At 39.1% G+C, this 21,922-nt stretch overlaps 1 protein-coding gene across 5 annotated transcripts in view; it reads left to right on the top strand.

Moving 5' to 3' along the window:
* Positions 1-720: 720 nt before the first annotated feature.
* Positions 721-21,922, top strand: part of Grik2 (glutamate ionotropic receptor kainate type subunit 2) — a 676,604-nt gene continuing 655,402 nt past the window's right edge. For 3 of the 5 annotated variants that reach the window (XM_021173658.2, XM_021173659.2, XM_029482441.1), the window contains exons 1-2: positions 721-980; positions 6,110-6,510. In XM_021173658.2, the coding sequence (XP_021029317.1) occupies positions 6,396-6,510 (115 nt within the window). In that variant the 5' untranslated portion in view covers positions 721-980; positions 6,110-6,395. Of the gene's footprint in view, positions 981-1,683; positions 1,825-6,109; positions 6,511-21,922 lie in introns of those variants that run through there. The other 2 variants (XM_029482442.1, XM_029482440.1) reach the window with 2 other exon arrangements.

Below are 21,922 nucleotides of genomic sequence, written 5' to 3'. Positions count from 1 at the left end.
GGAAGACCCTAGGACTTAGGCACCCTCCTCCTCCCACTTTTCCTTAAAAACGTCTTTCAATATCTCATATTTAAGTACTTCTAGATGCTCATTTTCCCAACCATGACAGCTAGGACTCCAGGTTCTGTGCTTGCCAGGCCTCAAATTCCCTCAGAGTTCAGAAGAACAAAATCTGATATTAAGGGGCTAGACCTGTGCTGAGATTTCCTGACAGCCTCTTCATGTTGAAAGTCCATTTCTTTTGCTAATGGACACCAGGAGATACCAAAACCCATCTAGCTTGAGAAGCAGGATAGAAGTAGAAGATGCAGAAACCAAGATGATCCTCAACCAACCTGAATGGGAAATGCAGTAGTTGAACCAAAAGGGTCACTTTGGAGACAACCAGCTGCTTCCCAGATGCTGGCAACATAGAAGTCTCGTTGCCATGGTTTCAGAGCAGCAAAAAAGCAGCCACCCAGAAGCAGAGGCTAAGAGTCCTTATACCCAGTGTAGCTTCTCAGAGCAGGCAAAATCAATCCTTGTCCCTTTTGCCTTACCCATTATCATTCAGAGCTTCTCTGTCCCTGTTCCCCTATGCCTGGATGTGGATGTGCTTGCTAGCAGGAGACGAAATCAGGGCCGAGGGTTCCGGAAGCACTAGGTGGTCAACACCCGGAATTTTCTCCCTGGAGTTCTTGAAATAAAGAGTGCACCGCGCTCTTGGGTGGGCCTGGGTGCCCTGGAGCTAGTAACAGCAGCGGGGAAAGAAGCGCTGCGCCTTTAAAGCAAGAGGAGAGAAACCCCCGCCAGGAGGCGTGTCTGTCTCCAGCGCCACCGCTGCGGCTCCGCGGTCTCGGTCTCCGCCGCCGTCACTTGCGCTCTCGCTGGCGGCTGCGTGGCCGAGGCTGGGAGCCGGGGACTTCCCGCTGAACCTCCTCCTGCCGCAGCTCTGAGAGGACTACTCCAGTCCCTACCCTCCCTCTTCACCCTAGCGGCAGGTAAGCACTCTCCAGCGGTGGACCCTCCCTGGAGCTCAATCCCAGGGCGTTCGCTGTGGGTCCGGAGGCACTGCGGACCCGCGAGGAGCGCTGGCCGCGGCCAGGAAAGGAAGAGGGGAACCGCTGCCCGGCTGAGTTCGTGCGCTCCAGGCACCTGCTGGATGCAGCCTCTTGGAGGGCTTTGTCTCACTTGCTACAGCCAGTGCCCCGCAAGGATGAAAGTGGCTCATTTGGCTCCTGGCGCGCTGGTGTTCTCCACGTAAAATATTTGAATAAGTCGATCTGTCAGATGAGTACTCAGCTACCGGGACTCAACGCTCAAGGCGAAGAGACGCAGGAAAGCTGTGTATCTTTGTGCCATAACAACTCCTCATCCCTCTTTCGTCCACCAGTCCCACTATCTCCCTGATTCATAACTCTGGGCTGAGAAAGTTGAGATTATTTTAACTGAGGACAGTATTAAAAGCTTCTGGAAGAAAAAAAAAAAAAAACTCTCAGGGCATCCCACAGGGGTAAGGACTAACTGCATCATTGAGGTGGATCATAAAGATTCAGAACTTTTAACCAACCACATTTCCTCATATTTTTATCTTCAGGAGTATCAGAAGGGTGTGTGTGTGTGTGTGTGTGTGTGTGTGTGTGTGTGTGTGTGTTGTCTGTAGCAGTAGTAGCAGAGAGAGAGAGAGACAGAGAGACAGAGAGAGACACAGAGAGAGAGAGAGAGAATCAAACAGGACTAATGCTTCTAAGATGATTTTGGATTTGGGGGTTGGAGGATATTAGAAACTACCCTCTGGTAAGGAAACGAACAGATTACCGTTTATCATTTCTTCATCTTCATACTGTAAGTATCTCTCATCAAAATTACCTTATGGACTGATTTTTTTCATCTCACAAGAATATGACTAATTCATTTAAATAAGTCTGCAGTTTAGTTGCTGGAAGATGTGCAATTGCATTTTAATTTGGTCTTGTTTTACTTCCTTACTTTATAACTTTGCAGAATAGACTCCTGCAATAATCAAGTAAGCTTATGAGCTCTCAATGTCCTTAGAAACTTAGGAGTTAAAGAATTGAAATGCACAGGGGAGGAAAAGACAGAATATGACTAAATAGTAAAATATCTATTTTTTTTTAAATTTAAATCCACTGAAGATTGCACATGCTGGATTTTTTAAAAGGATCTTTACCGACACAAGTCTCTTTGGTTCAATTTCTTAATTAAGATACACTTTCAGCATCTAAATGGTAATTAAAATTAAAAATATCATTAGCCACCAACGTAGCAGAATGTTAATACCACATTTGGTAATGTGTTTAGAATCCCAAGGAATAACAGAAGTCATAGATGTGTATGCAACAGTGTGGTTTCAACTGATCTCTGTCTTGGACTTCATTCTGTTTCCCCTTTAATGTCATGATTGAGTAGGCTGTTTTTTTAGCTAAGCTTCAACACAATAGGCCACTTGCATGGAATAACACCTTAGGTGTTACTATACAGTGAGGTTTCTTAAATGTCCCATAACAGCAGGACCACAGTGAGAGGGTCAGCAGAAGCCTCTCACTTGTGTGAGAAAATCTAAATGCACTGCATATTTTCTGTGGAAGAACATTTGAGATGGTTTTAAAATTTAGATTATTCTAGAATACACATTTGCTGTCTCTAGCCAACGTATAGGAATTGTCTTTTAAATGTTCTGCTATAAGGATTATTACACATTTGTTCATGCCCCAGCAGGTGGCAGCTAACTAGAATAAGATTCATTTTCACCCGGAGACTAGGAAACTAAAATTGCTTCTAAAGTAATAGGGCCCAAGAAGAAGAGGTCATTAGTGTCAGGTAATACAGAAGTGTAGTGAAAGATGGAGCTAATGTCTTTGGTCCTTCTCACTGTTGATGTTGTTGTAGGAACAAGCTTTGCATGGACACAATATACATTTCCCTTCTTTATTTTTCATTGCAGGCTTGATAGTTCTTCGTATCAGTCTTCCCTGATATTTTAAGGTTTTATTCTAGACATAGCTTTTCTCTGTGTGAGCACACATGTGTGTGTTTGCCGTTTTTCATATCTTCTTTGACCTTGGGACCCTCGGAGCTTTAGCTCCTAGCAATAAGGATTGCCATGTGGTTGAAATAACTGCAAAGCAAATGAAGGCATAGGACAAAGCACACATTTTAATGATCACTGAAAACCTGAATCAAGTATTTTTTTTTTAATTTTCTATTAAGAAGTAAGCAAATATAGAGCTGACACAATTTTAAGATAATTAAATGTGATTAGTAAGATATAAATTAAGAACTATTAATCCTCAGAACTATGATGATAGTGTCAGTATTGAGGAGATACTTCCAATAACTTCAAAATATCCATATAGTAATTAAGCATCTTCTATAATGCTAGATCATTGTGTGTGTGTGGTGTGTGTGTGTGTGTGTGTGTGTGTGTGTGTGTGTGTGTGTGTGTTTGAAAGGTAAATTTACTGAGTTGGTGCTATTGATCTGAAGAGTGAAGCTTAATAGAAAGGACTATTAATTTGTTTTCCCTCTTAACAGATGGAAATCTGGAGGCGGGTGATTAAAAGTGATAACTAATAGTACATTTAAGAAATGTTTTAAGCCACTGAATATTGACAACATGCTTTAGCATCTTAGAATTTTTTCATGCTGATTTTTTTTTTGTAAGTGAAAATGAATCCTTTAGTCACCCTGGAGGGTCTCAAGTGAATGTCAGTGGCTTTTGTAGTAATACTGACTGCAAAGAGATCACTGTTAGTATGTCTCAGATGTGTTAAACAACACATGACTCACATTGAAAGACACACAAAACACATTTCACAAAGCTGATCTCTTGACTGTGTGTTCTGCAATGATTCAAAGTACTTGACTCTGTAATAGAAATATGCACACTGTCACTTCAAATGGCATGCTATCCATTCATTTTATTATTTTCAATAACTGAGAATAAATTTGTCTGAAGTGCTGTCCAAGGTCCTGAAGAAAGGTTAGTCCCTGGTATCACAGAAGCTCCATTGGACAGGTGGAGTTGGTATCTGTTAAGTTAAAGCTTTTGAACTTAGTTAATGACTATAAATGAACCCAATTTAAGAGATGTGTAATGTTGGTTCTTTGAAGATAACTTAGTACTAGGGAAAATTTTATATTAGATCTTTGTAAAGTTTATTTTGCATGAATTTCATGAACCCAGGGCTTTTCTTTTACTTTCCTACTAGATAACCAACAATGATGCCACATAAGTACCTGGCAGTGCTAGTTGTAAGTAGGCTCATGACAACTGCTATGACAAATACTGTCATGTTAAAAGAATGCATGAAGAAGAAATTGTGGAGTGCTTACTGTGGCTCCATGAAATGCTAGCTACACTGCAAAAATTGCAGAAATTTGATTACAGCAGAACATGCTCTTTTCAGATAGTAGATATCAATTATAGCGGGAAATGAAAGCAACCAAGAATATGTATTTTCCCCTGGCTGTTGTTATTATCTCTACTAGAGTGAAGAAGTAAAATGAACAAATAGAATGGGGAAAATGAGACAGCAAATACAAGACAGGATATGTTGGGCTTCAGCATGTTTTATAAGTGATGTTTCAAACATGGACTGAAGGAGTCGCTAGATACCCTTGGTCTCAGCGCGAGGTGTTCCTTTTAAAGTGCTCAAATAGTGGAAGTGTTTGATGGGATTGCTTGCTGGACTGCAGAACTAGCTTTTCATGATACTTATTTTTGACACTGCAGTTATGCCTCCATCTTTTAAAAAATCAATGTCTGTTAGTGCATTTGAAAGTGTATACTTTCTCAATCAGCATTTTCTGATAATGTGTTAAGTAAATATATATAGTAAAAGCCTTGTTATGATGAAATGAATACATTGTGGTGTCTTCTTACTATGTAGAGAAAATATAACCATAGTAATATAGAAACTTAAATAGTATTCATACCACTCTTTTAAAATTAGATAGTCTTCAATATGATGAACTTGTAAAATTTTATAAGATCTAACTTATGCTCTATTTGTTAATAATGAACAGAGATTAATAGTAAAATACATGTTCAACAGTTTGCCCTTTGCACTTCTTAATAAGGTTATAGTGTCATCAATGATGTAGTTACCCCTTTCCTCATTATCTCTTCCTACTATTGTAAATGGTAGTAGTGGATTTGGGGATAACCATAATCCTTGGGCAGTATATTGCCTATTCAAAAAAGTCATATTAAAAGAAATGTGTATTTCTATAATTTTCTATTGTATAGATTGCTACTTGTGAGTCAAGAGAGGAAGTGAATTTAAAAATTCTCATCAGAAAACTAGCCAATGATGAGAATTTTTCTAGACAAAACTTTGATCTGATATTGCATTTTTTAAGGAAAAAAATAAACTTTAAAAAGGAGAAAATGTGAGCTCAAAGCCTTTGGAATATGTTACTGCAGCTAAAACACCATTGCCTAGTATAAGATTGTCTTAGGTGAGATATTCCCTCATTCCCCCCTAAAAATCCACCAGGAGAAATTTTTCTTCACTAATCAAGAAATGTTCCACTCAAATTTAAAGACCACATTCCGCTCTCTCTCCAATTGCATCCCACTGTGTATTTATTCTTTTCTACTCAACATTTAAAAGTACAACTCTTCCGCAGCTGAACCTCAAGTTAGATTGACAGCACAGTCCTCTGTTTTAGAGCATTTTCTTTTTTGAAATACAACTCCTAGGCAAAGTGACTTTGACTTAGCTAGTCAATTATTAAAATTAATCTGCTGATTGTATGAAGTCTGTTTGCATACACCAGGCACTTCTGTAGGCTCTTACTAAAAATCAAAGCAATTTTCACCGAATCATGTAATAAATCTTCCTTCTTTGCTACTCAAGGCGGGCTATCAGAACGGTTGCATAATATATATTGGGAAGCTCAGTGGCAGGAAGCAGCTATCTCAATTTTTCTCACTTTATCTTGGCCTAACGTCAGAAGCTGTGCAGCAGTGCAGTGGAATAAGGGCCTGGTGAAACCCTTGCTAGCAAAGCTCCCTTTGTGTTGGGACTGTGGCTGGCTTTAGATACCTAGTCCTTGCAGGGCTGGACTTCCTTTTGATTTTCCTCTTCTTGTGCTCTCCCAGGCTCGCGCGGCTGGACATTGTGCTTGCTGGATTTTTCCCGGATGCTCCCAGACTAACATGGATGTCCCACCATCCCTTGCAGTGGAAGCTTGCTCCTTGGCGCAGTGAGTGAAGAACATGCAGCGACTGCTAATGGGTTTGGGAAGCGGAGACTCCTTCCTCTTTCTGTGACCATGCCGTGATTGTGTTTGCGGCCACTATTCCACGCATCCTCCTTCTCGTCCAAGCCCGGAGCCTAACGCTAGATCGGGGAAGTGGGTGCCGCGCGCGCAGGCACAGAAACATCATGAAGATTATTTCCCCAGTTCTAAGTAATCTAGTCTTCAGTCGCTCCATTAAAGTCCTGCTCTGCTTGTTGTGGATCGGATATTCGCAAGGAACCACACATGTGTTAAGATTCGGTAAGATTCCCCGCATCTCACAGTCGCCTGGTGTAGGCTCAGAGGCGCCGGATGTAAACAGGCGGTCGCTCTGCCTGGCGTGGGCTTTCCACTTCCAGACCCGCTCCCTCCCGGGTTTTAAAGACCGCCCCCTGCTTTCATTTATCCTCTCTATCTTCATTTTATTTTGGGTCTCGGGAGGGTGAAGGAGGTGCCAGTGCGTGGTACTACTAGCTGGAAGCATCACCTCACTGTAGCCCGCCACGGGTATAGCAGTGATGGGGGGCCCCGACCAGCCTAGGCTGCTTTGGTCTCCCTGGGAACCTCCAGCTGTCTGGGTGCCGCGGTCTGAACCAAAAGGAGATCTAGGGCTGGCAAATCTGCAGCTTGTGCTACCGAAGAGTTAATGTCTGGTAACTCTTCCCTGAGTTGCATGTGTCCGCTTCTGCCGGGACCTGCCCAGGTCCTCACTTGGAACCCTAAGGCACCAGTCGGTTTGCTTTCTTTTGTAAGAGAAGCTTATTGGTCAGTTTAATCTATTTCCCCCCCACTCCTCGATAGTCTTTCTGATATGCAGAGCTTTAAGAAATATTGTTGTATAATTTCAGGCTTTATTAGTAACGGGAAGGTGTCACTCAGCGCGCAGCGAAATAGCGCAATCATGACAGGTTTCTTGTTTGTTTTGTTTTTTAACTTGCTGAGTTCTTTCACAGCTCTCCGCCCCCCCCCGCCCCGCCCCCGCACAGAGTCGGGGCTTAATAAATAAGGAACCTAGTAACTGGAGGCAGGAGGAGGAGGGGTGTTGAGTGTGTGGGTCTAAGTGCATCTTTGTTTCACTCTGACATGGATAAAAGACCCCAGATAGTCACATTTGAGAAGGATTTATAGCTTTCCCAAGAATATGGGCTTCTTTTTCCCTTGAAGGAAAATCTAAACGTGAGTTTCCAGTATATTCCCTGGTCCTGTGGTTTGCTTGAAGGAATTGAAGTGTAGGAAATGCTTGGCTGCTCAGGATGACCAACTGGGATATTTAGTAAGAACAGAACTCATTAGGGGAAGTTCCCTAAAGAGGGGCATTGGGAAAGAGTCAACAGGGCAGAAGCTCCCACTCTGTGCTGCCTCTGTCAGTTCTAAGGGAATTTAAGCCAGAGAGGGTAGGAAGCATGTAATACAGAGTATGCGTCTTCGAAATAAAATTAGACACATTAAGTCATTCTGTTTGATGTATAGCAGAGGTTGCCTGCCCCTTCTGTAACACTTGCAGTATCTCTTATTTTTTCCCAAGTGATCTTTCTTTAGTGATAAAATTCACTGTCACCCCCAACCTTTGTGGAAATAAAATAGGAATGTTCTTCCATGTATATGAAAAGGTAATATGACTGGTAATAACAAGAGACAATAGAATATAGCTAGATTCTACCTGGAGTATTTTCCTGCTTTCTTCTGCCTTTAGATGGTACTTAAGCATGTTGCTCTTAGCAACAAGCATCCACAGGAATGCTTGCTTCTTTAGACAGGATTAAAGAAGTCCTTATATTCCTGGGAACTGTGTGTGAAGTATGTGTGCTACAGCAATTTGGCCACTAATATGGGAAGTACTACACTATGGAATTTTAACTCTTCTCTCCAACACACACATTATTTTGAGTGATTCAAAGTACATAAGTGATCTTGTATATCTTCTTCTGTGTATCAGTAAGAATGTACGTGATTGGGGGAAGTGGTATCTGAAAACTGCCACTAATACTCTCAAGATTTAATTATTGCTGCTCTGGTCTTGAAGCACAATAATTGCTGAATCATTAGATTGTTACATTTGCTGATCATTTCATATCTTCATATTAAAAAGAAATCTTGGCATCTGTGGCAGTGTAGCAGCTTTCCAAAGAACACATGCTCGCACATGCGCGCAAGCGCGCGCACACACACACACACACACACACACACACACACTCACACACACACTTTTTTCTAGACAAACTCTAAGAATGTTCTTAAGAAACAGGACACTAGGCAAAGATCTCCTCACCAGTCCCTTGACACCCTCGACAAACATCCTACTTAGTAGATGATCTGTTTTTGTTTGCTTGTTTGTTTTGTTTTCTACATTAGCATCAAATGTCTTCCACTTGGAGATCCATTTTCTCTAAATCTGACCTGACTTGCCAGGAATGTTTGTGAACAGTTGTAATCACTGGAACATTTGCCTGTTGAGACTATTTTCATGCCGTGGTGGGAGTTTTATTTTATACTGGGGTAAAAATGTACTGAGTGGATTGGATGGTTCATTAAATGGCTATAAGCACCTCTTAAAAATGTTTATTTTAAACTTTCATTCTATAAAGTTCAGACATTTATGCCCTCCTGCCCTGGGAGGAAAGCATTAAAATTGTTGAGCAGCTGTCCTTGGCTGTGGTGGACAGCTGGGTGTGGGTGAAAGCCACAGCCTTGCCTCAGGTGTCTCCCAACAGGCAGCCTAGAGTGAGGCTCAACAGTCTATCCTGGAGAAAGGCTTGGGGCTGCCAGGCTTCTGGTGCTATGGCAACCATGAAGCTGGCTTGAAGCCATCCCACCTCTTCTTCCCCTCAAATGATGATGAAAATTCACCCTCATAAACTATGTGGTATTCTCCCCGAAGCCAATAGATCTACCCTTTCTCTTCCTTTCACCTTCTGGTAAGCTAGGCTTTCCCACATCCCAGGGTGTCTCTGACCCCGGAGTTTCTTCCTTTCCCTGCCTATTAACTTCTGCCTTCTCTAGGCCATCCTCTCACTCTCTTTCTCCCTGTGGCTTTTCCTCTCCCTGTGGCTTTTCCTCTCTGGGGAGGGGAGGTGTGGGCGGGGCTTGTGATGGGCGTGGTGGGAATGTTGATGCAATCTGAGTCTAGGCTACAGTGAAGCTCAGATACTCAAGAAAACTTTGCAGCTGCATGGCCCCCTTTTCTTACCCCAGGCCAGACTTTGGGCAGGTTGTGCACTCTGAAAGTAGCTGCTAGGCAATTTACTTTGCAGCACAGACCCTTGGGCACATTCCCAAAGCTGTAAGGCCACATGGGTTAGTAAGAAAGTCTACTCAAGTGTTGGCTACATGTTACCTATTGGCTAGTGGAATTAGAGGCCTTTTGTCTTGAGTCTCAGTTTCACCACCTCGGATTTTGAGAAACAACTGGGCTTCTTCAGTGGGTGTGGGGTGGGTTGTGGTGGAGGGCAAAATTGTTTTCCAGGGGTAAATTGTGCTCCAGAAAGTCAGGCCCACAGCCCAGGTCAGGTCAGACATCTGCAACCTTTCCTGTTGGGTTCAAAGCCCACCACTGCCTCCAGGCGTTTCTCCAGACCTTGCCACACTCCAGTGCCTAGCCATATGGAAATGAGACATCTTTGTTCTTATTCAGCTGCATCTGAAAGTGGTCCAAGGAGATGCCCAAGTGGGTGTTGCCCTTAGAATGAGACTCAGGAGCAACAGCATTGCCTAAGACATTTCTTCAGCTGGTCTTCTTTTGGATGCTTCTGCTCTGCTCTGCAGTGTTCCCCCACCCCACCCCCACTCCCTACGAACGCACAAATTGCAAACAGGCTTCATTTCTGCTCTGGTTAGCCTCCGTACTCTGGGCTGTGTGGCTTGTTTGAGCATCCTCTTTATTGGCATCACCGCCCAAAGGATTACTATCTCTGATCTTGAGGTCCGATTATTATTCAAAGTCTTAATCTCAATTGCAATTTAGGGCACCGGGAGCACAGACATTAACCAAAACTTTGAAACCGAACAGTACCTTTTAGACCTTCCTTTTCCATGCTCCTAGGAAATGCTGTCACAGTTTTTACTACATTTTCTTTTGACCTTTTATTTTTCTTTAAGCCAGTTGGCAGAATGGTTTTGTTCAAAAGTTTTCTAGTTTAGGTCTTCTTTGCCAGATGCGCTGGTATTTTTCTGGGCACTATACCTCAGTCCGCTGCAGCTCCACCTTTGTATACCTAAAGCACAAGCCCTAGGAGAAGACAGGAGACCAGGGACAGTCCACTAAAACACACACCGGAAGGAACAAAGCCGGTTCTTGTGGAAAAACCTCATGTGCTCCCAGAGACAATGCTTTGTGACAGATGTACTTCACCATCGAGGAACTGAGTGCAGTGACTGGGAGCTGGGAAGCTGCCACTTTCCACAAGTTCTTTGAAAGAGATTTTTCTTCCTTTGGGAGGTAAAGTGGGAGGGAAGGAGGAGTGGCCTTATGTCTGGGAGCTTGAGGACTGACTCTTGAGAGAGGAGATGGGAGTGATAGCAGCCAGTATCTCTGCAAAAGATAAAATTTGCTCATCTGAGCTCTGGATGGCAGGAGAGGGAAATCTTTGCAAGGATCACCAACAACAGGCACGACTTTTTATAAAGATCCGTTTTTCTGATCCGTTCTGGCTTAGTTTTAAAGCCTCAAAGAATAACTTGATATGATCCATCAAGGGAGGCACGATCATTTCAGAAAAATGACTTTGAAAAATGATCTTTCCGTCCTCTAGAAATAGCTCTCCACCCAGTCACGTGGAACGCAATGTGTTTTCTGGCTTTGTAAGGTTGTCGTTAAGAAGTGAACACGTTTATTTATCAATGGGCATTTCTTCAGAGAAGTTTGGCTTTTTGGTTCATTTTAAGTGATCAGCACAAGTGTGTTCAGTCCCCAGTGCTCAAATGACACTGTTTCAACATTTATTCTGCTAGGAATGTTAATGCCAATTGCTTCACAGGAAGGGGAAAATGCTATAGGCTGGTACTCCTCAACCTCACTAATGATGCAGCCCTTTAATACACTTCTTCATGTTGTGGTGACCCACAACCATAAAATTATTTTCATTGCTACTTCATAATTGTAATTTTGCTACTATTAGGAATTGTAAATATTTTTAAGGATAGAGGTTTGCCAAAGAGGTCACAACCAACAGGTTCAGAATCATTGGTATAGATGAATGAGGATGTGGCATAGATTATCAGTTTTTTAATAGCTCCCAGATTATAAGGTATTGTCTCTGATAAGATAATGTGGTCTTTTATGGTATTTAGTTATCGTAATTTCTGATAAAATGGTTTTCTCATTTGTGGTTAAAACCTCACATTTACATAGATAAATGAATTGCTGGATTGAGGATTTACTCTGCTCCTGTAGCCTCATTTCTATACATTTCTCAAAAAATATAATACCCATTTTTACACAAGGAGTCCAATATAGTCTACTGTCTTTGAAATGTATTAGACTTAAAACATTTCTGCTGCATGCATACTCCTTGAGGTACACAGATCTTTTTGCTATCATGGTAGCATGTGTTGGGATATAATTGTTGCATGCTTTATATTTGAGTAGTTGACTTTTGTTTTCTAAGGGTTTTCATTTTGTAGTCCACTTATCCAAGTATTAGAAGTACACTTCTAATGAATGAATATTAAAGTCTCAATCTTAGCAGAAAAGGGAAGGTCAAAAGTCTTCCAAAAGGAAGGAAGTAGATGCATATTGAAGACTCTAGATTAAACAAGGGAGAGGTAGACTTACATCTGATAACATCACACGGCTTCCTGTTTTTCTTTGCTGCTTCTGCTGACAATTGTGTAAGGTAATTAAATTGGCTGATTGAAGTCACAGTGGTCATGGGGCGATAAAGACCATTTGGATTTAATGGAATTTAAAACAACAGAGCACTGAGCACAACTCTTACCGAACAAGAATTTTAATGGCCCATTCATGGTGCTGACTAAATAGAAAGCCCTTAACAAGTTTAATTGAAAGGGCAAGGCAGATTAGCACTATATAGTCTTTATGGTTGAAGATTGGGGAATTAAAATTATCCCTTTAAAAGACTCATTAATGCATTATCAAGATTTAATGTAGGTTAAATAAGTCTTCCTTAGATCTTCTTCGTGTACTGTGAACCTAGGTTTAGGACCAAGTTTCAATAAAGAAATATTTTTAAGAGTTGACTTAATAAATGGAATTACAGGTCTCACTCATCTCCAAAATCAAAGAGCATTTCAAATTCTTTGAGTATATAGAGCACATAAAGGGTAAGTTTCCAGGATAAATCATTCCTTTGTTGTAAAATAAAATGAGGCAAGCAAACAGGCTTGACTTCTCTTTGCTAGTTTTGATGTGGTCACTGTTTGTTTGTTTTGTTAAAAACCAACCTTGCTTATGGTAGGGAGACTATAGATAGCAAAGGAATCTTTTCTTTCTGTAGTTTCATGACAGTAACAGTAACAGATATTGGTCCCTTTTGTGCTCTCTTTGAGATATTGACATTGGTCTTACGGCAACATTTGCAATCTGTTTAACACCTTAGTCACGAAAGTTTTCTCTGGCCCACTCCAGTTCTACAGGAACAACTTCTTGTTTTGCATTGGAAATTCTCAGGTGTGGTGAGTCCCAAGACAAAAATCTAGATTGTGTCTGTTAGCCTCTTATGGGCTCATTCATTGCACCAGTCTCATGTTACCTGGAATTGCCTACTTGAGGTTGCCAATTCCTTGGATATACCCAGAGAAATGTAGAAACCTCAATTGCTGTTTGTAACTATCCAACATTTTAATTGTATGCAGTCTTGGAAATTGTTTTGAAAAATCTGAATTAGGTAAAATAAAACCATTAGCAGATAGGATGGATCCCCAAAGTCACCAGCTTTTTTTCCCCCAGCCTACTTCCTATTTATTATTCAGGCTTCCTAAGGCTCACTTGGTCTTCTCACTGATATATAAACAGAGAAGCTTATTTGCCTTTTGGCTCACATCTATTACACCAAACAATTAGCTAATCTGATAAAAATCAATTTTAGCAATCTGAGTAAGTGCTTAGGGAGGACTCATAAAACCTTCCTGAAATGTTTTACTTTTTAGATTTTATTTTAGCTTTCTATTTGAACATTGAAGATTTTCTCAGTGATGGTGGTGTTCAAATAAAATTTTGGTCTTGTGTTATTTTTATTGATCAATGTAAACCATTTATTCTCCAATTAAAACAGAACAGTCTCTTCTATATTTTGTAGAGAGCTAGTTTCCTAGCCAGTGGGACCACGGGTGAAAATCTGAAAAATTCTCTGAGGTTTTGTCTTTCAGATGTGTGCCTTACTGGTGCATGTAATTTTATCAGTCATTCTTTTTGACTAAGTTGTCTTGTTTGCTGTCTCCCATGGCCTTGTTTTAAGATGAGCATATTCTGGATTATACTGTGTAGTTAGGATGAGTTTGTTAGATTTATCAGTTCAGTATGTGACCGAGATGCTCAGTTACAATGGATACTGGGTGGCTAGGGGAATACTGAGTGTTTCGCACTGATAGCAACTGGTGGCTGACAAAGGACAGAAAGTAAATGACACAATTTCTGGATTTATTGCTACATACCTCAGTGTTTTGCAAATTTGTCTTTTTAAAACAATTTTTTTAGTGAAAATCTTTGAGCATATGTGATTATTTTAAATACGCTGTTAATGATGTTATATTGACATATTTTTACCAATCATTAAAAACAAACAAAAAAATGTTTTACATTTTCCAACCTTCTTTTAAATCCGTTGGTTACCTTCCCTTCATTGAATTAGGGGAGCATTTGGAAGGCATTGCCTCTATTTTCCATTTCCAACTCTAGCTTGTCTATCTTCTATGCTCTGGGGATATTTCTTGCTATAAACTGTAAAATAAACAAAGCAGATAGTGAAGAAAACTTCTACTTTTGAAGTTCTAGCTCATTCATAGACATTTAGTTCCTGGGATGTCGGCTTTTTTGATCTTTCTTTTTTACTTACTAAATCATCTGCCTTTGTATGAACAATATATCAGCTCCTCACATATTTGGGCCCTTTCTTCCCTAGAATGAAGAAATGAAACAGGGATTTTCAGGATAAATGAAAACTGTAGGACCCTAAATTACATGAACTGAGTAGACTTCAGAGACCAATACTAGTGGTCTAAATTTAGGGATGAATCCACTGGGACAGTTAAGCAGCCTGCTTGTGGTCTGGCAGATTTTAGGCTGGGCTCGTGATGTGTTTCCTGTATTATGTCATTCTCTCAGTGTAATCTCTGCCTCCCTTTGCTTTGCATCAGTTCCAAGGGAAAAGAATGGATTGCTTTAGCTCCCTTGACATTTGTGTTCTTTTTTTCCCCATCTTTTCTTTCACAGAACATTCTTACAGGTTATTAATTTTGTAGCTCTCTTCATACTGTGCTTGCCTTCCTTTTCCCTGTGCTTAAAGTTTTTGTCACATCTATTCATTCAACAAACAGGGTCAGGCAGTTAAGAACTAGGATTCAAAGACTGATTTGTTGCTGTAAAATTAAAGAGAAAAGGGATATGAATATTACATGCCATTAACATGGTAAGTATATCAGAGTCTCCTTAGAAGGAAGTTATTTTGCTTTTGCATTTTTACAGTAAATGAGACTTTTGTTGGGGCCTGACAAACACATATATGGAAGAGGATGAAAAACTGAGGAAGAATTAAAATGGAAGAACTTAGATATGAATTAAAAGGAAAACTTCATGAGAGTTAATAGACAGGCTCTATGGTGACATAAATACCACTCTGATTGTGTAGTGCTTTACTATCTGGGTTATATGGTTTGAACACCTGTGTAGATCCTGGAAAGCCACTAAAACTGAGGCAACACGCTGCCAAGTGATATGTTTTTTTCTTTTGTCATGTTCCTAGCAAAGATGGACTTTTGAATATTCTGCTGAAATGAATGAAGGACCCATTCTTGTATTTTTATCACTGAAATCTTTAACAAACTAGGTGACTGGGATATGTATCAGTGGTAGAGTACTTACCTACCTAGTGTACTCAAGGGATTTAAACTCCAATACTGAAAAAACATTCTTCATATGAGACTGCAGATTGCATTAGTCATGATCCCTGGAGAAAGAGGAGCTACTTAGGGAGAGCTATCTGCTTTCCTCATTATTATTAAAAAGTGAACCTTATAAAGAGGCATCATCATAGCCAGTTCCAGAATGTTTGACCAAATGTCTGGGTACCCTGTGCTTCATTCACATTAGCACAGAAAACAACCCATCATGAAGGTTCTTATGGAGCAAAATTCTGACATGAAGTAAGGGCTGTTTCATTTAGTCGGTTACAAGATGAGGTGGTTAAGCTAGGAAGAATATTAGTTAGTCTGAAGGAAAGTGCATTGAAAGACAACTTACAAGTATTATTTCCTTCTTTAAGGATATAGTAAATTATCTGCAGGGAATTCTAAGTATTTTATGCCTTGGTCTAAGACAGCTCTAGTATGTGAAACATCCAGCTTATATCTCTTTGTGTAATTAATGATTATATACATCATTATGAATATAATTTGTGTCAATTCTTAAAAATTAGTTAAATATTTAAAATCAAATTTAAAATATTTCCGTGAAATGGTTATAATTATACATGAACTCAAGAGCTTGTATTGTGAGTTTAATAGTGTAGGTTCTAATCTTATGGTAGTCATAAATTAGGAGGTATAATTAAATCTCCTTTCTGGAGAATGTTTATTACTTTCCATCTGTTAAGCTTCAAGGGTGTTGGAATTAACAGAAAAATTCATAGACCTTCACATTTTTGTCTGTAAAGTTTTATTCTAATTGAAGTTATGTTGGTGATTTAGTATGTATATGTGGAATAATCTACTGTTTGCTATCACTCATGAACTTTTTGCTCAATTTCTTAAAACTGTGTCTAAACATTAAGGTAATCTAATGCTTTAAATTACTCTTGATAGCCTTTTTGGAATGCACCAGAATCTATTACAAACAACCAGAAAATGCTTTCTTGAGTAACAGAACCAATTTCTTTCTGGTTGATTAGTTTTATGGAAGAGAAGGTCCATAGTTTCTGCTTCTTTTCTATCAGCACTTTAATTGTTCTTCTCAATATCCAGAATATAAGTAGGAATCAAAACAAAAGAATAATCAAATAATTCATGCTGATACAGGTAGCTTAAGGCTTTCTATTTCTTCACAAGAACCTATACACACAGACTATTTCTGAAAGGCTGTGCTTGCTTTTGTCCATGGTTTAATGTTTGTTTCTCTGTGGTACGTGACAAAGTAGTTTTATTCAGTGCTCAAAGTGTGCTAGTGACTGTGTTTTGGCCATTTATAATGAATCGAGAAAGTTTCAAACATTCTAATATGCAAAATTGTTTGAGATGGTCAAGAGGACCTGTTTTATGGTTTTGGTGAGTACTTCAACAAGGAGTTGTCTTAGGCAACATTTCAGGACTCTTCTTTAAGGTGAAGAGACTGGCATGGTCCTAAGACTTTGCTTCCTACGACTACTCTGAGGTACTATTATTTATCTATTTAAAGAGGTGATTGATTCTTGAGGAATGAGCATAGAGGCTGTTAAGAAGAAATGAGTGATAAGCAGCCAAATTCTCTCAAAAATTATACCACATGGAATAAGTAGATCATTTGGAAAATAAAATGAACTACATATGATGTTATATATAGAAAATTATATGTTTATTTAAAGCATTTATAACAGATTTTTATTAGAAAAGTTTTCTGACTGTTGCAAATACTTACATTTGTTAATTAATTAATTTGTCTTATGGTTTCTTCTTTTCTGAGACAAGGTCTCACTAAGTAGGCTTGAGTGTCCCATATCTCATTAGGTCACTAGGTACATCAGGCTGGCCTCTAACTTGGAGATTCACCAGCCTCTCAAGTGACAGGATTAAAGTGATGTGCCACAATTATATAATAGCCATTGAGTTTTTAAATGATTGGTTTTCAAAAATGTCAGAGGCAGTCATGAGTTCCTTTTTGTTTTTTTTACATGAAAGTAGAAATAGACTAAATTCTAATATTATAAAAAATATAAGCAATTTTAAGCTAGGTCTAGATTTTTTTTATCTGTTTCACTCATCTCTGGTTCTTTTCAAATTCTTTGTCTTCTTTTAATTCCACATTAATATCATTTTAAGATCTGGTCTAAGTTTTGTTTTCTTCAAATGCTAGATTTTTAGACAGGTGTGCTGCCACATAAATGCAAGCACTGAGAAGACAATTTTCTTGGGTGAATAATTCTCCATATTTTTCTCATATCAGAATTGGAAGAGGATAAATACTTTAAATCCTGATGCCAATGATGAGGTTTCTGTGGTTGAAGATGACTTAACTTTTTCATGGACTTGTGACATTTTTCCTATTTTTTTTCTTTAGTTTCTTTCCTACAGTACTTGAGAATTTGTAGTGTTATTTTTTTTACATTTCTGGTTGAATTTATTTCTCAGTATTTTCTACAAATCTCATAGCTTTATGGCATAGGCCTTTCCTTTCTTCTTTTCTTGTTCCCTCTAAGTAACTATGCTTAACAAGACAAACCTTTCTAGGTAGGTAAATAATTTTCTGAATTAGGTGGATTTTTATAATTTTTAAATAAGTTTTCCTGTATTTATAATTGGCAGGTTGGGTTGACAGTTGATAGTTACATCTAAGTTATGCAAAATAATGAGGACACTTGTCAGAAAACAGCTGGGGATTGGATATTATATCACTCATAGAAGATAGTGTTGGTCTGTCAGCAAGTCTCTGAAGGGACAACTCATCCTTTAAACCTGAGCATAAAGAACATTTATACATATCACCCCATAGTCCAAAGGAATCCTAAAAAGATGTTGTTTTATAAATATTGTCTAAGATGATGTATGGTTGTGAGACATTTTTCTTTTCAACTTTCCACAAAAGAAGCTTGTAATAACCACTTGCTAACTTTTACCTTAGACATTTGCTTTAATATAATTTAACAATGTTTATTTATATTTGGAGACATTTATTCTTTAGTACTTAGAAATTATACTGTTAGATACATACACATATGATTTCATACTTGAGTTTGTTCAAGCAATCAACATTTCAACTTAGATTTTATTGTTTCATATTTTCAACAATTCATTTAAAAACATTTGACTAAATAAGTGATGTCAGACACTACAATGGGGCAGCCTCATACGATGTGTAGCCTTGACTTTTACCTCCCCCCAACCTTTGCTCCTTGGCCTGTTCTTGGCAGGCAGCTGGTTTCTCTAACATCTTTCACATCTTGGGGTTTCTATTTCATATTTAGCTCGCTCATATAGTACTGTCCATTGCCTCCATAGAAGGTGCATCCATTGGAAACTGATACTGCTATGTAATTCCTGGCCTCTTAAGGCTTTTCCTTGCAGTCTGAATGGGACTCTTATGATCCCTTAACACTTGCACTCTATATGTTTCCAAAGTCAGCATCACATAAATACTGATAAGCTCTCCAGTGACAGCTCATGAGATGGCAGTATCCATTTGCACACTTGACTACCTCCGGGCAACTCAAGAGAGGCCCTGTGCAGCAGTGCTCTCTTGTAAGAGGTTTTCGAATGTGCCTACACTTTCATCCTTGGCAGTGTGATAGGTTGGTCATTGATTCTTGGGGTATCCTCAAAGCATTTTTGCTCTTTTCTCACAGCAAAGTATTCCAGTGCTTGGCTTTCTGCAGTTGTTTTAATTTTTTGATCAATAGTATTGTCCTTTGTCATGACTTTATACTGGGCAATTTAATCACACTGCAAAGTTTCATATTTCTGAAATGCTTTCAGCTTTTGATTCTCACTCTTAGCACTATAAAAACAGATTGTAATAACTATGTAACAGCCTGAAGGGTGAACTTTCTGGAAATTTTCTTTGCCAAATTAATTAATTAATTTTCTTACAGTTTATTCATTCATTCCATCTTAGGGGATGGATAAAATGTAAATAGCTTATTTGACAGTTTATAACTTACATGGTCTCTGGTACAATACCCATAGGACCCTCATTCCTTCCTGAAATCTCCTGAAGGTGTTGCTCACCAGCTATGATAGGTAGCATAATTGTTAACATGACAAGATCTAGAATCGATTAAGAGATGGATCTGTGAGCATGCCTGAGGGCAGTTGTCTTGATTACATTAATTGAGGAGGAAAGTCCTACCATAGTGCATTTTGTGGTTAGCATCATAGACTATATAAGTATAGATGGGAGCTGTACTGAATTCATATATTCATTCCTTTATGTGGCTCATTAAGGATTTTCTGTTATTATGTCCCTCAAACTCCTGTCATTGTGAGTTTCCTACTATGATGAAATGTTACAGAAAACTGTGAGCTAAGAGTAAACCCTTGCTCCCTTAAGTAACTTTTGTCAGAGTAACATACTATTCATAATTTTTTTAAAATCAGTATTCTGGGTTTCTCTTACTGCCTTCTTCACTCTTTCCTAAATTCATCCCCCAAACTATTTCTAAATGCTTCTGAATTACATTGTCAAGGATAATAACTTCATGACCTCATTCCTGGTATTGTGGTGTGTGTGTGTGTGTGTGTGTGTGTGTGTGTGTCTGTGTGTGTGTGTGTGCTACTCTATGTTTTGTTGTTGTTGCAGTGAGAAATACCTGAGAGAAACAAATTTCAAACATTTTCTTAAATGTGATTTTGGTGTGTAGTTGCAGAAAATTTTGTCCAAGGTATTCTGGCCCTATTTCCATGTACTTGTGGATAAGAAGTACATCATGGTCTTCATTCTTCTTGAGTTTCATGCGTTTATCAAATAGGGGAATGCCAGGGCCAAAAGAATGGGAATGGGTGGGTATGGAAGTGGGGGGTGCTATGGGGGACTTTTGGGATAGTATTGGAAATGTAATTGAGGAAAATATGTAATAAAAATATTAAAAAAAAAAAAGAAGTACATCATGGGAGAATGAGCATTGTAGGAGATTGAGCATAGTAGAGCACATGCCCATTGTTTGGCTTCATAGAAAGGTGCAGCAGAGAGAGGGGAGAGAGAGGGGGGAGAGAGAGAGAGAGAGAGAGAGAGAGAGAGAGAGAGAGAGAGAGAGAGAGACTCACAAAGACCCACACCTTTCACCTAAATCTCAACTCCTGATCTTCACAACTTCTCAGTAATGTCACAAATTCATGAAACTACCAAGAGATTAATCCATTGATTACACCAGAGATGTCAGGATACAGCCACTTTCCAAAAGCCCATATGGTGGCAGTCAAGCCCTAAATACATGAACCTTCAGGCCATGTCAGATACCAAGAGACAAGGCTTTTTGTGGGGACATAAATTGTGACATATAGATATCAGAGTCTCTCCACCACTGAAGAAGAGATAGAATCCTTTTATGAGGCAGATAAAGCAATGTCTGTAATCCAAGTGTATGCCAGACTGCTCCTTTGGCATGCAGCCTACTTCTCCATTCTTGCTTAATGTTGGCTTTGATATGATGGGGCAAGGAGTGGTATGGTCCTGTGAACAGGAATCTTCCATTTCTGATTTGCTGAGCAAATTCCATGCTTACTTGCTAATCACACTATTATCCTTGATGCTTAATTATTTTCTGTAGGGAAATAGAGTTGTTTGAGGTTTCCAGGAAATTAAATTGAACTTCAAAAGCCACTTCCACATAACAATTAACATTTTGAAATGGGTAATTCCTCAGGGTTTCTTGCTTGGTGAGTTTACTCAGTTCTTCCCCCACCCCCTCCTTTAGGAATTCTTCTTTTAAATAGAGAATCTATTTGTTCAATTAACTTGAGATTTTATTTTTAAAAGTTGGGGGTATTGAAGCTTCACAAGTGTCTAGTAAAGTGACACAATATGCAATGTATGGATTCAGTGTTTGAGACAGACGAGTACTTACAATTGCGGAAAGGAGATTGCAACCAAGGTCTCAGTTTGCCCACAGAAGTGCATTCAGTGTGAATACAATAGAGCTGCCATGGCCAACCTGATCATGTGAAAGAAGGTGAATTTACATGTAGTTCCTGTAGAATCTACAATCTCAGCACAGATGTTTTTCTTTCTATTTCAATAAGGCAGTAATTCTTGGGAGATGTTGCTAGGCACACTGTGCCTTCTGAATGCCCACTCCTCTATATTTATTAGGAATTCTTTTAATCCTTTCAGTTTTCTTTCAAGCTTAGTATTTCCTGATTTTCTGGTACACAAATATAATGAATTTAAACACTGTATCCTCTCTTAAGTCATAGAACAACAGAATTCTCCCTCGATTATTGTCCCATGTATTAGCTCTCCAGAAACATTTTCAAATTAGAGAACGCACAACTGTCAGCAATCTACTTTTTCAGAAGCTAGAAAAGCCTCAGAAAGTGTGGCTAGAAAATTGTGCTGCTGGGACCAGTTCTATCACTTTGAGACAAATTACTCAAACCTTGAGTAACAGCTCTTTCTTGAGAAATAAAATTAATCATCACTGGCGTATGTGTTTGTTCTAGTATTATACAAAATAAAATCTCTTCTTTTTGGAAAAAAATCTAAATTCCCTCTTTTTTTCTTTTCCTTTATTTCTTTTTTTCTTTTTCTTTCTTTCTTTTTTTTTTTTTTTTTTTTTTTTTTTTTTTCGCTTCTGAAAATTTGGGGTTGAAGGAGCTTTTG

The sequence above is a fragment of the Mus caroli genome, chromosome 10, assembly GCF_900094665.2.
Source record: "Mus caroli chromosome 10, CAROLI_EIJ_v1.1, whole genome shotgun sequence".
NCBI classification, from domain to species: domain Eukaryota; kingdom Metazoa; phylum Chordata; class Mammalia; order Rodentia; family Muridae; genus Mus; species Mus caroli.
This window is presented reverse-complemented; position numbering and strand designations above follow the sequence as displayed.